Source organism: Centrocercus urophasianus, unplaced genomic scaffold (genome assembly GCF_019232065.1).
Source record: "Centrocercus urophasianus isolate 14NV4802_14NV808 unplaced genomic scaffold, USGS_Curo_1.0 seq_20, whole genome shotgun sequence".
NCBI lineage: Eukaryota > Metazoa > Chordata > Aves > Galliformes > Phasianidae > Centrocercus > Centrocercus urophasianus.
In genome coordinates, this window is record NW_024884756.1 from 13,913,204 (window position 1) to 13,930,507 (window position 17,304).

Here is a 17,304-nt window from a genome sequence, read left to right on the forward strand (position 1 = left end):
ATATACAAAACAATTCAATTATATTACTACGTATGAACCATGTCTAAAATTATACATAGAATTTGGTAGAGCTAGAACAAATATAATTTATTTCAATTTAACAGAAAACTACTAATGTAATAAGGAAAAACATACAGCTGCTTACATAAGCAGAGCCTACAACATACACTTCATGGGAACTTTATGTTTTAACATAATAAAGACCTGACTTAATGTCTACCTGTATAGGGGCAGAACATTATAACACTATACATAAAGCAAAGAGTTTTTACACAAAATTAGCACTTCTGTGTCCATAACAGTCCTAATCCAAAGCCATGAATCCTGAGTCAGGTTAATATATGCCATGCACACAGACTTAGTGTTGCTGAGCTCACTGACTACTAGCAAGATCCAGACTACGTGAAGACCAGATTGATTTTTAGGGTAGCACACTAGACTGGCCAACAGATGTGCTTCCAGTACCCAAACTATCTCACTGTGACATTAGCTAATGAAATGATTACAGTAAAAAGTAAAAACTATATTTTTCTTTCTCTTGGGTGCTATGATCTTGCTATTATATTTTTCTTTTACATCTTCAATAACCGTTAGATGACCATAAAAAATGAGTCTTCAGCTTTACTTCTTTTCTTCCCAAAATGCTAGATCATGTCATCTTAATAACAGATTTTCTTCTGTTAAGAGTAACAAGTAGCAGTGAAGTTGTTGCCTATGAATTTGTACTCTTTTAAAATGAAAAACAGTCACAACTGTTTAAATCACCTTGATAACCATTGTTATCTGCATCAATACCGCTTGCTATTGACTGTCCAAACATGCTTAAAGAAGCACTGACTTGCTGTCCTTGTATTCTCTAAGGGGGAAAAAGAAGAGAAAATTATTTCTGGAAAGTAACTTTAGTGTTACAATATCCAATGCAAGTAGATAGCACAACCACCCTGCTGCTGAAAGCAGTCATCCATCTACCTGTGGAATTTTACCTCTAAAAGTGATATTCTTCCAGTGCTGTAAATGATATATCCACAAACCTGAGGCCTCTAAAACATTTTTATTTTTTTGAAAAGGTTATATCATGACTATAAATCACAGTCTGTGTAAAAATTTCTGGAGTCTTTTAAAGTACTGAATGTTAAATTACGAGAAAAACCTCTTGAATCTAAACTTAAGGTTTTTTTCATGGATTGATTGATTTTTCATTGAAAAATCATACCTGTGAAAATGATGGAGTTATTCCATCTTCCCTGCCGTTGTATATATAAATAGCTCCTTTTAGATCATCTTCTTGTGGAGCCCCAATTGCTACATCTGTAGAAAAAAACAATTATAACAATAAACAGTTGATTAAGAAGTGTGTACAAAATGCAGTTAATGAAATCCAAACCACAATGCACACTGTATCACAGCACATTTATTTGACTGAATTCAAAAGCAAGCACTAAAGATAAAGGGAATTGGAAACAATACAGACAAGCTCAGTAACATGACTGCCTGAAGTACTGCCTTTCTGGAAAATAAGAGCTAATCAGCCATTAATTTTGTGCAACGCAAAGTCTGTTCTTATCAATTCTGAATTTGACCCTTAAGAGGTTATTGTGGAGAGTAGCTAAAATGTGGCCTTGAAAAAACAACTGCCTGTGTTCTTGAAACTATTACGATTTTCCTGCACTCTGCTATTCCCAAGTGGACTAAACGACTGAAGCACAAGTAGTAGTCGTATTAACTAAAATAAACAATGTATTTTACTGTGATATGTCTTTAACAGCTGATAAGAGGAATGAACGGGCATTTAACAAGGAAATGAAGGCAGTCCTTGTCTGTACAAAGGAGTATATTTTAAACATACTTGATTTAATCCCTAAATGGTTTGTCAACAAGCAAACAAACCAACCCTTAATAGTCCCTACCAAAACATCAACAAAAAGCTCCAGGGTTCAAATAGCCAGAGGACATTCACCAAAAAAACAGGGGGGAATTAATTACAGCACCTTAAAACTCACCCATGCAAATCAATAATGATGAAATTTCATTCACAAAGAAATAGAACTATCTGTAAATCACAAATAACATATGGATCACCAAACCAACATCACAAGAAAAGCAAAAATCTGATGCCTGGGTTTAGCTGAACAGCTCTCTGATTGAATCCACATTGACTGAATCCATACTTGGCTGACTAAAACACACAAAATACATCTCTCCACTTGTGAGATGAAAATAGGACAGCCAAGTTGTGCTGTCTAATTAAAGCTAAACATATGTTCTTGCAGGGGGGGGTCAGATTCTACACCAACGTGCATGCCATTATCTTCACGGGGCTGATACAAAAAGCTTACATCACTGAAGATCTTGGGTCTGCTGTGCTTTTCCGTTACTTACTATAGATAAATGGTTTCTAGCACCCAATTCCTCTTTATATTTTGCTTCCAGCTGTTTTTCTTACAAGAAAATTTATTTTCCTATTGTCACTCTCAATATCATCTCCACTTACTCTTTCCAATGTTTAGCTTCCTTCAAAAGCTAATCTACTTGCTTCAAGTCCCCCTGCAGTTTTATGATGCCCATTTTACATTACATTCAGTGTCATATATCTGCTTTGTTATACTGCTATTACATTGATTTTTACTTCTCTGTTCCCCGGCCCTATGCTTGACTATTGTTTTGCTTTGCAGTTTGCAAATATTCCGTGGCAAAACTTGAAACTTCTGTGTAAATTTGTGAATATAACGCAAAACAGAAGAACTGGAATTTAGCAAGAGTTATAGGAACAGTAGCTAAAGTAGGAAAAGGACTGCTTTAGGCCAGGTAAGAGGTAAATTACCATTTCAAGTCTTGTAGGTTACAGGAGAGGACCAAGAACAGAGGACAAAGGACAAAATCTTCTCAACCTTTCATAATGCTCCCATTTATGGTGACAGGCCACTGCTCAGTGAGAATTCAAACCAAAGTATTTTTTGTTTGTTTGTTTGTTTTTAATTGATTTTCATACTTACCTTCAAAACCATCATTATCAATGTCTCCTAGATTGACTATGGACTCCCCAAATCTGGCTGCATATGAGTCACTCCCACTGAGCACTATGTCGAGTTCTATCATCTCTGCCTCCTGAAGGAAAATATTACCAAAGGCACATTAACAGAGGCTCTTCCAGGGGAAACTCCTCAGAATAATAAAACTGCTTGGAGCAGTGTAAAATCTTACTCAGCTCCTTGCTGCAGAAGCCATCATTATCAAAGATATCTGACAATATTTAGCATAAGAATGAGAAGAAATAATACAGCTGTTCTTTAAAAGTGAGAACAGCAAGTTCCTATAGCAAACACCTGTAAACAGCAGAAGGTTTGCATCAGAGTGCAAGAGCTTACTACTCTGAGAAAACTGTGTGCATTAAAGTCTACATAGCTAGCCTCTGTGGGTTCAGAGTCCTGTTGAGATCGTCACCATGCTTCTAAAGTTGTTCTTCCTATATCCTGTATGATATGGGAAAAGAAATCTTTCAGCTTATTATATGAGAACAACTGAGGTACAATGTATTTTGAAGAGAAAATACTTACAGAACCTGAATTGATGTAGACATAAACTCTTCCTTCTTCTCTGATGGTACTTTCCATGGGAGCACCAACTAGCAAGTCTGAGAGACCATCTGAATTCAGGTCTACAGCACAAACTGCAGCCCCAAAGTAAGAACCAAGCTGTGTGCAAACAAGAAATCCTGTCACTTCAGTTTTTTAATGGTAGAAATTCTAAGGTGCAGAAAAGCAGCATAAAAGACATACCTTTTTACCTCTTAGTTCAAACAGAATATTCAGTTGCTTGTCGATGCTAAAAATGTATGCCTAAAATGAGAAGAAAACAAAAGTGAAGCTCAGCAAACAGTAATCTGAAATACTATCTTCTGTTTTCTTTACAGCATGTGCTAGAGAATCATCTAGGCAACATGCAGTATCACAAGGCTTGCTACTTGCTGTCTCCTATCTGTACCTTTAACATTGCAGTTCACAGCGGTATTATGTAGACTGTCTTACCTCCTTCCTTCTTTAACTTTTCTCCCTAGGAGAAATCGTATTACCTGACACTTGCCTTTATTCTGTTAATCTAATCTGGGAAATAAATGGGTGGCGAGTGGTGGAGTATTGATCAAACCAACAATATAAGCAATCTCTTACTTTACCAGTCTGCTCCTGTTGGGGAGCCCCTCCAATTACTTCTGTGCTAGATGATGCCAGAAAATGTCCAGCTCCAACAGAGTACCCTGCAAAACAGAAATGCACTGTTCAATACTGTCAATGCTATACAAACTAAAAAATGGGAGCGTGACGTATGAAAGCTGTCAACACTACAAATTATTACAAGTCTGACATTCAGACCTCATGCAAGTTAGCACTGAAAACAGAAAGAAAAAGTATAAGCAAAACGTCCATGCAAACAGTAAGCTCCAGCAAGTAGAAATGAGTGTCAGAAACACATTTCTTCCCAGCGATTCAATTATCTGCCAAACTTTAAAAGTCTGTAAAATAAATGGCAAACATCTTCTGTTACTGCGTATTCTGCTCAGTGAGTCCATAACGCAATGCAAACTATCACATGTGCACACAGTGCAACATGGAAGCACTTTATTCAATTGTCACTCTAACTATTGTTGTAACTGGACTGCAGAGAAATTAAATGTGGGGGTACTTATGCCTGTGCACATCTTTATGTTTGTGTGTGCGTGTTTTTATATGCACACACACAAACACACAGGTTACTGTGTATGTCCACATAGCAATAAATCAGACCAAATGCTTGATTACATAATAAGAAAACATTGCATCAGCTTTTGTAATTGAATCTACATAACAATGTATTTGTCTGTGTGGAGACAGCTCTTGACAAATAAGACCACATTTTGGTGCAGACATCCAGCCACAGAATTGTGATGCCACAAGCTGTAGCTACACCAGTCACTGTTATTCCTTCCAGAATGCATTATGGCTAATTTGAAACAGGGAAGACAGTTAACATATTTTGCTACTCTTGCATTTACTGAATTTTTGTTGATTTTCACAGCTTTCAGAGAAAATGGAAAAATCATCTTGGATCAGATAAGAATGGGCTTTAAATCTTTGAAGACAGCTGCTGGGAATTCATGTTCTTAAAGCCAGCATTTATTTTCATACTTTAAGGTAAGAGATATGAAAAATACAATTTCTCATTTAAAGGTCAACACCTAGTTCATGCTTATTGAACCAAAAAATTAAACTTAATTAGATGAATCTTAATTTGCATCCTCTAACCATTTTAATATATATATATATATATATATATATATATATAAAATGGTATTACTGAAGTCTAACATTGATAATTGTAATGAACTTTAGAACAAAAAAAACATCAGAAGAAACTGTAATAGTCAGAGTGCCCAGATTCCTACTGTGGCATTACATTACATTAGTGTGTGTGGGAAGAAAAAAAACCACAAAACTGATTCATTTTCTCCATTTTTAATGATAGATATTATATTGACTTCAACATCTAAAAAACTTCAATAAAAAAATACAAGAAAGAATACCTTACAATTAAATAATATTTAACAAAATTAGAACACATCTTTAGAACTGTCACTCCTGGGATTGACAAAGCAAATGCTGAGAAACACTGTGCACTGACTTCAAGACAACAACTATTTAGCTAAGCATTTGATTAATATATTTATAAAGTATTAAAGATTTGAAGTACCTAGATAACTGCCAAATTTCACTTGGTTATTTGAATCTGTGTAAGTATGGATTGTATTTGCAGTTGTATTGTATACAAAAACAGAACCAGTCCAATAATATGATCCAGGGGCTCCCATTATAATTAAGTCCTAAAAGAAAAATAAAACATAGCTATATTATTCAGGTTTAAACATTCACAAAATTAGCAAAACAAATCAAGCACTTTCCTTTAGATCTTCTGTCGATCCAGAGAAGTGCCACTGGAGATGCGTATGTCTCAGCACCAAGAAATTACCACCAGATTATAGACAACATTTTTCATCCCTTTTCAAAATATGGTTATTACAAACATTGATCTGAGAACATTTTAGTATGAACATCAAACTGCATAGTTTCACTTTTACTTTAAAAAAAAATAAATCAGAGTCTTAAAATGTTGATTGTATAATACAGAAAATTACTCTGCAAAGCAAGAAGATAAGGCTTATGAGTGTTAATGTTACATGAAACAAACTAATAGCAAGAGAACCATAAGACTCCATACTTTGTTACATTCATGTTCTTTTTCCATGAATAGTAATTTTTAATTGCAGATTAAAAGTGATTTTAAATTAAAAGTATTCTTGGTTAGTTTGGGAATTGTCATGCAAGTGTTACTGACCTTAATTACACTATTATTATATTTTAATTATATATTATATAATATCTATATATTTTATATTTATACACTTGTGTGTATACACACACACACACACACACGGGACATTTGGTGTCTTCAATACAAACCCCCATGTAAAAGCTAGACATTCCAGCCTGGCATGACCCATGATTCTCTCCAAACTTTCGCACATGGTCTGCATACAGAAAAGAAACACAAAAGAGGATGAGAGCACGCAGTTTCAGAACTTATTACCAGGTCCGAGCACCTGAGAGAAGCTTAAAACAAAACAGTGAATCATCAGCCTTCAGTTCCATAATAAAACTAAAAATAGTGGATTCCCTGGCATGACCTTCAGTGTCAATAGGCCGATGCAACAAACCCAAAGCACTAAGTATCTCTTGGTCACAACTGTCATTGAGATCTTGTGACTTTAAAGACTCCAATTTTCTCTTTATGTTATTCCATGAGAGTATTCCATGAAATAGTATGAATTGAGCAACACCAATGGATACAACTCTTTTCCACTCTGCCTGTAATCCAGGCAATCTGACTGACAGGCTTATGTGTCTTGACAGACGTTACTCCATTAAGGCTTTGAAGGACTTATTACAGATACCTTAGAAATACTGGTACCTATTTAGCAGTTGTTTTACGTCCAAATCTCACAGCCCTGTTTTCCTCCTCCTCCTTGCTAACTGCCTCCTATCAGGATCCCTTTGTTTCATCCCTAGGTTTGTTCACCTAAAAGCCCCAGAAGAAAAAAGCTTGACTTCCTTCTGTGGCTAGACTGTCAGCTCTCCCTCGCATTGGCAAGGGACAGGGTCACAGACTGCCCTTCTGGATGGAAAGGAAAGCAGGATGGTCTTGTTTCAAAGTTTCAGGTCTCAATTCGTATTCTGTCACTGCAGTCCTCTGAAAAAGGACTGCCCAACATCTTGAGCAGTGGCCTTGGCAGGAGGCGGTTTAGGAACAGGGATGCACAACAGCTGGACATGTGGCCATGCTGGGAAACCAGAGGCTATATCAATCAGGTGCTACTGTTGATTCCCTGCAAGGTGGTACTGCTGAGCACAGCAAACAATTGACAGAGCAATTGAACTGAGGAGGTCCTCCACTGGCCTATTTTTGGCCAGCTATCCAGCCCAACCAGCAAATATGTGTTTCGCCTTTTGAATGCAGTTTTTCTTAGAGGTGGCAAACATCCTGCTAGCAAAGTTACATCATTCATAACATCAGCGCTCTGCCTTCAAGCCTTTGGCTGCAGATATCCTGCCCAGAGCAGCAGAGGCTTTTCACAGCTTTGTACCACTGAATTTTGCATCTCATCCTTCCCTAGAAAGGACTCAAGCATTATGCTTACCTATATAACATGGGCATATTCTTCTGCTCAGCTCAGTTCGAAAATCAGAAGAGACAGCAAAACAGATACCATATGGGAGTTTGTGTTCATTTTTTATGTAAAAGATATTTTTCCACCTATGTCCACAAGCCTATGGATAAAAAACATGTGATGTTTGACACAGAAGCACAGGAATTATGAAGGCACTCTGACAAGCAGACTTGCAGCTGCAGCAGTGAATACATACAACAAAAGATCCATTTTCTCTGGGCTGCCTTGATAAGCTGACTCCCAGCCACTGATGATCTCGTTCTTCCAAACAAGTCTTCCCACAGCGCTCCCCGCTAGGATTGCCTAGGACACAAAAACCAGTGCTGAGCATGAGGACAAGCTGAAGGGCTACGTGGTGCCCAACAGAACCTTATGGGGAAACTTTGGTAGCTGACACCTGTCTCCATTTTGTAAAGGCCACATACAAGTTTCATGTTTGTGAACAAAGGCAGGAACCTATGCAACCAAGGGGAGCATGCTGTTTCTGAACATGATGAGTGTGGAGGTGACAAATGGCTTCTCCATAACTACAGAAACTGTAACAGAAAGCGATGTTACACTCAGTCTGATGAAGATTTCATTTTTTTAAGGTAGCATCTCTTTCATGGCTTACATCATATCACTATGAAATAAACCTTAAGTAGTAAGTTCATGTTACTAACCTAACTGAGCCCAAAGATTTTCAACTGATACTCAACAACTGAAAGTGAAGCCAGCATGAGAAATCAAGGAAATCCAGCACAGAAGTGTTCCTTTTGCTCCCTCTCCACATTTTGGTTTTGTTTTTAAACATCTAAGAGTGAGCTTATAGAGTAAATGAGGATTTGCTGTTCTGGAATTCAGTCTTCCGGAGTCTGAGACTATATTAGGGTCAGTTTTAGAAACATTCTTTGCAAGGATTTCTTCAGCATCCTTCTTATCTATGTATCAGTCAGTAGCAGATCTTAAAATTATCTCTACTTTAAATGGCTGTCAGGTAGAGGGTATACAACTGCAGTCTCTATGGGGAATGTGAAATCCCTGAGTCTACACGTACTGCATACTTCTCGCCTTGTTGCATTTATTCAGCAGTAAGGGTTTTGTTAAGGAGAGTTGATTTTTAAAAACCTTAAGGAACAGAGTGAAATTTCTTCAAACTCTCCCAAAAAGGATGAAGGGATGAAAGGACTGAGCACAGCTCTGCTGAAAAAGACCTGAGGGTACCAGTGGATGGAAAGCTGGACATGAGCCAGCAATGTGCCCTCACAGCTCAGAAATCCAAATGTATCCTGAGCTGCATCAAAAGATGTGTGACTAGCAGGGCAAGCAAAGTGATCCTGCCCCTCTGCTCTGCACTGGTGAGGCCTCACCTGGAGTCTTCTACAGTGAGGGTGGTGAGCACAGGTTGCTTATTGTTGTGGTTAATGCCCTGCCCCTGGAGACTTTCAAGATGAGGCTGGATCAGGCCCTTGGCAACCTCATCTAGCTGTGGTGTCCCTGTTTATTGCAGGGCAGTTGGACTAGATGGCCTTCAGAGGTCCCTTCCAACTCTAAGGATTCTATAATTCAAAAACTTACAGCACTACCAAGCCAGCAAATACTCTCTTCCTCCTAGGAAGCAGCAGTTCTCTTGTAAGCAAAAGCTGCACGTTTAAAGGTATTTTAAGTTATATAAATCATGCTTTACGTTCATAAGGGTACCTACTGCACACCTGGGAGAATTGACATTAATATACACTGAACCAGCATTTTTTCTATGTATCACAATGACACAGCTTATGAAGATAACTGCTTATAAAATAAGGAAATACATAATGCCAGTTAAGCAAGTTGTTCTGTACAGTTCTGAAGACCCTCCCAGACGCACTATTGTAGCGATGAGCTGTGATTCCTGAAACCCAGGCACTTCTCAGGAGCAGGAACCAGTTCTGGGGACATCCCACCCCTCACCCCTGTGTGGGCACCAGGGCTGAGATCTATCACTGTCCACTGCATTAGAGTGAACATGCAGCCCTAATTCAGTGGATTTGTTGAACTGCTCTTGGAGAACACAACCACCCATATTAAGTATGGAAACAGAAAGGGGTGTATCTAGTCCATCTCCATCCATGGAGATACATGAATGACTGTGGGTTTTGCTATATACCACTGTTTTAAATGATTGTGTACTTAGGAAGTTTTGTGTAGCAGAGTTTTGGACAGAAAATACCAGATTTATAGTATCAAGGTAATTCTTTGTCACATGGTAAAACATAAGGAGAAACATCTGCAGGAATAAAAGCCACCACATTCCCATGTGTAGAAATTAATACTCCTTTAAATCAGAAAAAAAACTTCTGGCAACTCCCTTCCAGCAATGCTTTCTGTCCTCCTCTGGCAAAGAATTACTTAGGATTTCTTTCACTGTGCATGTGAGTTTGTAGGAAATGGACCAAGAAGAGAGGGCTGGTACCGTAACTCTAACCTCACGAGGTTTCCTGAACCTTTTTATTAGTAAGTCAAGAAAGACCAGATAACAGTAACATCTGAGATAGGAAAAAGCTTTGCTCATCTCAGTACTTCACTGTTGTACGTATGTCAGAGGTCCATAACAAGAAAATGCACCACCATTCACTGCTGCTCATTGGGTTATGTTTCCTTTTTCCTGGGCTCCACCATGCACTGATTCAGATTTCCTTTGGCCCTCTGCTTACTGCTGCCTTATGTCTCCTCTCTTTCTCTGATTGTTAAACATTCAAACGTCTTGAAAACGATCGGCCTTTGTGAGCAAGAGAAGGGTGAATTTGACATCCTAGACACAATGATGAGCCCCTGCTCAGTGTAGGACCTTATAAAGGCCATCTCCGGTGATAAAGCTGCATTCTGCGCAAGCAGCAGAGCTGCACTACATAAGCTCAGGAGGACATGGCAGCTTGACTGCCTCAGGGAAAAGGAGTGTGCGTTGTCATAAAGTCACTGAGAGATAAGTAATTGCCCCGTCTGTGTACATTACACAGCTGGAAGATACACTTCTGCTATAATCCCTGCTGCACATATCCACAGAAACAGCATAATTGCACATAAACAAGGTCAGAACTCAAAAAGCCATTTCTAGTCCTGGCCTCAAGGACTCTAATACAGATGTTTGCAATGTCGTTTGAGAAACCAGTTTTATGTAACTTGCTTCAGTGCTCTCTGTGCCCAACAGGCTCCCACAATCCTTTTTATCCTTCCAGAACTCCTCTAATGCCATCTGATTATAACAACAATTTACTGCAAGGCCAAGACTCCTGATGCCCTTCTCCTAGATGTCAGGGCCTCAGCTTCCTTTCATTTGCCCAAGGCAATCTTCTCTCTTTTCAAGGATTGGATAGCTCTTATCCCTCTAACGCTCCTCAAACCACTTGCACCTGGAAGCAGATGTTAGTTGAGAGCTGTTTCTGTGATCCCATAACAGACCTACGCTCAGACAGTCCTGCCTTCCTTGGAATACATTTCCAAGTAGACCACTGGCAGGGGATGATCAGTGCAAGTGAGATCAAAAAGCCAAGCAATCAAAAGGACCATCATTAAGATCAGGGTTGAACATAGGTCTGCCATTTGGGGAAAGCTATTAGCTGCTTACTTTTCCAACATAATGGTTCGGCTGGGGGAGCTAGAGGGCAATTTCTTCTTAATTTGCAGCTGGGACTTAAAGGAAGGGTGAAAGACATTGTGGGTAGTGCTTTCTGATCTGATTCTAAAAAACAAAAACAACAAAAAAACATGCACTGACTTTACAGTATGCATTGTAGTTGAAACTTTCGTTTTATTTTTAGACTGGGTGGCAATGTGTATAAAGTCTCCTGTTTTTTTTCACTCAATAAAAAGCTCTCAGTTTCAAATCTGAGAGCAGTTTCACTGAGAACATTCTACAAGTCCAAAATATAAGAGATCTAAAGATCTGAAGAGTGAGTCCCTCTACAGTTGTCTACTGTTGCCCCAGACTGACACGAATAAGTTCTTGAAATTCAGAAACACGCTAGCAGGCTGACAGCGCTCTGGATAATATATTTGAGCATTCTATTTTGTATTAGTGCCTACAGCTCCCAGCTGTGTCTACATCTAACATAAACCATCACCTAGAAATACTCCAAATATGGATAAATCAGTGGTCTAGACTGTCTGACACCAGTAACAGAAGTACTAGAGCTAGAAACAAGACTCACAACTTTACTCCTCTTTTCAGCAGAGTGTTTTAGAAGTACCACCAAGGGGCTGTGAAGGCAAAAATTTACTAGTAGATTTCATTGTTCCTCTTGGTTTTTGCACCAGCCCATATCCTTGCAACACTATAAGCAATACAACAATTCTCTGGATGTGTTGTTTTTGGATGCTGCGATGACTGCAGCAAAAGACTGTTCCCCACAACTCTTTCTCTATTGAGCAATCAGACAGGGACATGTGACACAAAAAACACAACAGCAGTTCTATGTGATCAGGGGCTTCGTAAATTGCCCACAAATCCTTCGTTAATTTCTTAAGTCAGTTTCAAGGCTACTTTAGTGAAAAATAGCAACAATATGTTTTAAAGTTTTTATATCCAAATCCTTTTGTTTATTACAAGGTTCTGACGTTCAAAAACCCCACTTCTGTTATCAACTCTACATTTCATATCATCTCAAAGACTCTTCGTTGGAAAGACATGCAAATTCAAATAATTAAAAGAAATGGCTGTTTTGCCATCTGCCCGTCCCAGGAATGTAATATATCCTTGCACTTTTTTTCAGACAAAACTACCCTATTCTATAAACTCAGAACCCAAACTTGTTGCTGGTAAGAAGCAGAAGAACTAGGTCACTGACTGACTGAAAGATACAGTGCTGATAAAGACCATTATGACCCCAAGATGCCGACAGCCTCAATGAGCTAGACAAGAGATAATTAAGTTTAGCTTTGCAACTGCAAATTCCCTTGTGTATTTCTGTGACCGCTCAGCAGGAAGGCAGAGACTTAATGAGGTTCAGATCCTACCCTACTTCATTTACATCCCATGTACCACATCATGGTTTGGCTGCTCTATTGACCTCACTTCTTGTTTTACTGCAGAACTCTTCCTTTTAAGATGCATTTATCTTCAGAAATACTGTAGACAAACATTGGTACTACAAAGATGCTATCTAGCACTAAGGGAAATAAACATTTTGCAAAACTCTTGCGGTATCACTGTTTTTAAAAGCTCAGGACAAGACAGTAAACACTGCTGTGTAACCCGCAGTCTCTAAATCCAGGGACAGAAGCAGTGTTAACCTAAGCTTTTAGTACCATGTAAACACTTCTGGTCACCTGTTGCATCACTTTGTTTCGGATCTTCTAAGCTACTGAGGAAAAGATCATGAATTTCCTTTGTTAGACAGAGCTCTTGTCCCCACACTGGCTAGACAAGTGAATGGAGAAGTGCTGCAGAGGTATTGCAGCTTTCAAAGAAGCTGAAACCTTAGGACCCTCCTCCTCACCTACACAGTGAGAGGCTATTTTAGCTTCCAATCCAGGAATAGAGGCCCAACACCATTTCTGCATATGCTATTTCACCCACTGGTTGACTTCTTCGACTTTCCCAAGCCTCTTAAACAAGCAATTGGAGAAGAAAGCTATTTCTTAAACATTGTATAAATTTAACGCTGGAAGAAAGTTACTCCAATAAATAAAAACAACAACAACATCAAAACAAACCAACACCAACGAACTACTTGGGCCGGTATAACTTCATGTGCTGTTCTTTCTACAAGCAGCCACTTGTATACTTGTATAATATCTATTTGTAACTTAGTTACAAAAGGTAACTTTCACTGCCAGTTGCAAAACAAACAAACAAACAAACGAGGTCAAACCTGTCCATTCTGAGCACAGGGAAATCGTTGTTCTAACATTTTTGTCTCAGAATCCTGCCCCCACGCTGAGCGCGCAGCAGGGCACAGCACGCTATCGCCTGCACTGCTTTCAAACGTTTTGAAAACTTTCCCGCGCTTCTTATCCTGACTGGGCAGCAAGTTGGCAGCTCTAACGGCTCCAGAACGTCCAGGAGACTTTATAGGCACAGCACAGAGACAGAGCAAAACATGCCGTGCGCACACGAACAGAGCGCAAAAGGAATTGAGATGTGCACACGGCAACCTGTTGAGAAGCGCTCTCGTTTTGAGCAAGCATCCCACACTTAGAAGTTGGGTGTGCAGTCACACCTCCCGAGGATGGCAGAAGTTTGGTTAAACGCAGGAGATGGAAAAATGGAGTCGGTCACGCGTAGCTTTGGTCCCTTGAAGCTCAGTTCATGAAGAGGGATGAGCACCGCGCCAGGTGGCCGTGCCGCACCGTGTGTCGGGGCGGCTGCTGCGGGAACAGCTCTATAAAAGGCCCAGCCCGCGTTCCGAGCCCCGTGCCGGTGCAACCGCTCTGCCTCACCAGCCTGCTGCGGGAAGCACGAGAAAGCACCGAACCTCCCCCCGGAGCGGCCGAATAGAGCATTAAGAGATGCGAGACGACGGAGCGAGAGGGAACCTCTCGGCCAAGTTCTGCTGCGGTCTGTTGCTCCCAGACGAAGAAAAGCCTCCCCTTCTCAGCTGTGCAAAACGGCCCCGCAGCGCCCGACGGCAGCACTCCCGTCCCGCAACGCTCAACAGTCATCCCGCCGCCGACTCACCGAGCTGGAGCTGCTCGCACCTCCCGCGGGGATTGCTCTCGATCCGGCAGCGGAAGACGGCCCCAGGGCTGAGCACGGAGCTGTTGGCGGTCCAGCTGGCCTGCGGGGCGCCCGCCACGAGCCTGCGGGCAGATGGGAGGCGTGAGGCGGCCGCGACGGGGCACTGAGACGGCGCGGCGACCCGTCCGAGACTCACCAGCGCTCCTCGCCATGGCCCATCAGGAGGACCGAGTAGCCGAAGAACGTGCCGTTGTCCCCGCGGAAGAGCAGCGGGTGCTGGGTGTCCACGTTGTAGGTCCGCGCCGTCGGCAGACACTGCCACAACAACAGTAGTGGGGCGGCCCAGCGCGCGGTCCGCCCGCAGCTCCGCATGGCTCCGGCCGGCACCGGGCAGACGGGCGCCCGCCTTCCCGCTCCGCTCGGGGAGAGAGACGGCCCCGCCCTGCCCTGTCCCGTGCCCTGCCCCGGGACGGGGCGGCCCGCGCCCCTCACAGCGACCGCTGCCGGCGGGACGAGCGGGGAGCTGCGGTGCGCGCGGCGCCGGGTGCCCTCGGGAGGGGACGGCTCTGCCGCTCCACCTCCTGCCGCGCCGCAGCAGCCCCGCTGCCGTCTCGGGCGCGAGGTCGGGTTTCTCCCCGCCCCGTCCGCGCCCGGCGGTGCCGGAGCGGCGCGGTCTGCGGGGCTCCCCCGGGGGGGTTCGGCCTGTCGGACCTCGCGCCGCAGGGCCGTCAGCCCTCGCACCTGCCCGGCGGGCGGCGTGGGTGAGCCGTCTGGGTGCGGTGTGGCGGCAGCGGGTCCGGCAGAGCCGGGCCTTGCCCGAAACGCCCGCCGGCATTCCTGCCCGCTGCCCTCGACGTGCCCGAGGCGGGCTGGATTCTATTGGCTGGCTCCCCTGAGCGCGTCTCCACGGAGTCCCAGCAGGGAAATCCCAGCCAAGCTGCAGGGGAACTGCGTGGTCAGATTTGCATTTTCCTTCTAAAAGTAGATTAATCTTAGAACCTGTTCAGTTAGACTCGCTGCACCTCAGCTGACGTTCCAAAGGGGCATTCCTGGCCACCCTTTCATGGCAGGGGATGTCTGAGCCCTCAAACCGGTGTCTGCAAAGCAGGGGACAGTCCTGGGCCCCTTCCTGCCTGTGTTGTATGAGACCGCTCCCAGCTGATGACTTGTCCCTAAAGGGAATGAAATCAGGACAATCCTCATCACTTTATTCACATTTTAAAATGACTTTTTTTGCATTCCTGTTCAGTTCTTTCTGTGAGTTACTTGCAAAGATATCAGCCAGTCTGCTGGACTGGACAGGAGCAAAAAAAAACAAACAAAAAACAACACTAACAAACCCAAGCATTGCACAAGAAGTAGGATGCTTATCAGATAGCAAGATAGCGAGTCTTCCTTGATCTTAGCAAGAAGCTTGGCTGCGTGTGTTTCAATTTAGCTCATGTTGAATTGTTGAAATCAAGGCTGTTATTTCTGCCGGCAAACCTTGCCTCAGAGTCCTTTGAATACCAGGGCTTCCTGTTGCTGCAGCAGCCTGGTAACAGAGCAGAGCCCAATGCAATTTTGAGTTAAAGGAACAAGATCTTAACTCTTCCAAATTCAAAGTTGCAAAGATTACTACTTGGAGCTGGGAGACAAATCCATTCTCATTTCAACTGGTGAATATTCTACACATTAGAAGTAAGTGTGAAATGATGATGTACCATCCTCTAATGGAAATTCAGAACGTGGCATTATAAAGCTGTTTGAAATAAAAAAAGAAACCCTCTCATTCCCATTCAGTTGATAGAGGTGCAGAAAATGTAATCCTTCTGCTCAGTACTGAGCAATTACTAGAGTGGGACACTGAGGCAGTGCAGGATCAATACATCTCATCTTCCTAAGCACATTGAGGTGCATAGCTCCTGGAACGTGATCAGTGCACTGCAAGGTGTGGCAGTCAGTCAGCTCTCTATCTTTTTTTAAACTACTGATCTCTAGAACAATCACAGGGCTTCCCTGGGAAATACCGATGCGGGGCAGTGACTGTTCCGTGTAAAGAAGTTAAACAGCCCTCAGCTGCTATTCATCTTCCTTCCAACTGCTGACATCAAAGGAGCTACGACAATCAACAGCAGCTGTGAATCTGCATTTCTACCAGGCAAGTTTTCACTGTCATTTTGAAAGCAACAAAACAAGCATGATTCAAATCCGAAATGCTAAATTAATTGGTGGGAAACCATAACATCATTTCACCACTACTTGACCCCCTAGCCAGTTTTCAGGGACTTCCAGGCTTTTCTCTGAGAGATCATTACAATTCTCGAGTTAATTTCTTAGTCACAAAAATCACCAAAAAGCTCTATCCCTTGAATGCCAGAAAAGGGAAGAGCAATTTCTCATCCTCCTTTTCACTGGCAATTGTATGGCCTAGGCATATCTGTGCTTTTGCTCTCTGTCAAGATCAATTTTGTGTCTATCATTTTGCAAATGGTTGATGCTGGAATCAAGTAAGTGCAAATGGGCAGTTTCCTTGCAGCTGTGTTTCTAACCATTTGGAGGAGTTGCAGAATTGCAGGGGTTGGAAGGGACCACTGAAGATCATCTGGTTCAAACCCCTGCTAAAGCAGGTACCCTACAGTAGATTGCACAGGAAAGCATCCAGGTGGGTTGTCATTTGAATATCACCAGAGAAGGAGACTGCAACCTCCTCCACAGACAAGGGATAAATGTACACAAGTTGTTTGCAGAATTCAGAGATGAGTTAATCTTTTGAGACTTGTATGTTTGAGAGCCTGGGGAAAAAGAAATGCAGCTGAAATTTATAGTGATTTTGTAGAACCTCCAGTCTAGTGGTCCCTGGATTGCTATAGAAGGTATGGAGCTGGCATCATAGATGCCAGCTGACAAGAGGTAGATCCTAAAGCTGTGGGCTTCA

At 42.1% G+C, this 17,304-nt stretch overlaps 1 protein-coding gene across 1 annotated transcript in view; it reads right to left on the reverse strand.

Annotated features, from left to right (window-relative positions):
- The window catches only part of ITGA4 (integrin subunit alpha 4), a 33,494-nt gene extending 18,732 nt beyond the window's left edge, over positions 1 to 14,762 (reverse strand). Inside the window, exons 1-12 of the mRNA XM_042822385.1 lie at positions 14,584 to 14,762; positions 14,388 to 14,509; positions 7,950 to 8,056; positions 7,724 to 7,853; positions 6,489 to 6,556; positions 5,722 to 5,851; positions 4,167 to 4,252; positions 3,777 to 3,836; positions 3,555 to 3,692; positions 2,994 to 3,105; positions 1,214 to 1,308; positions 766 to 856 (exon numbers count right to left, since the gene is read on the reverse strand). Coding sequence (XP_042678319.1) covers positions 766 to 856; positions 1,214 to 1,308; positions 2,994 to 3,105; positions 3,555 to 3,692; positions 3,777 to 3,836; positions 4,167 to 4,252; positions 5,722 to 5,851; positions 6,489 to 6,556; positions 7,724 to 7,853; positions 7,950 to 8,056; positions 14,388 to 14,509; positions 14,584 to 14,759 — 1,315 coding nt within the window. The 5' untranslated portion in view covers positions 14,760 to 14,762. The remainder of the gene's footprint in view (positions 1 to 765; positions 857 to 1,213; positions 1,309 to 2,993; positions 3,106 to 3,554; positions 3,693 to 3,776; positions 3,837 to 4,166; positions 4,253 to 5,721; positions 5,852 to 6,488; positions 6,557 to 7,723; positions 7,854 to 7,949; positions 8,057 to 14,387; positions 14,510 to 14,583) is intronic.
- Between the last annotated feature and the right edge of the window lie 2,542 nt (positions 14,763 to 17,304).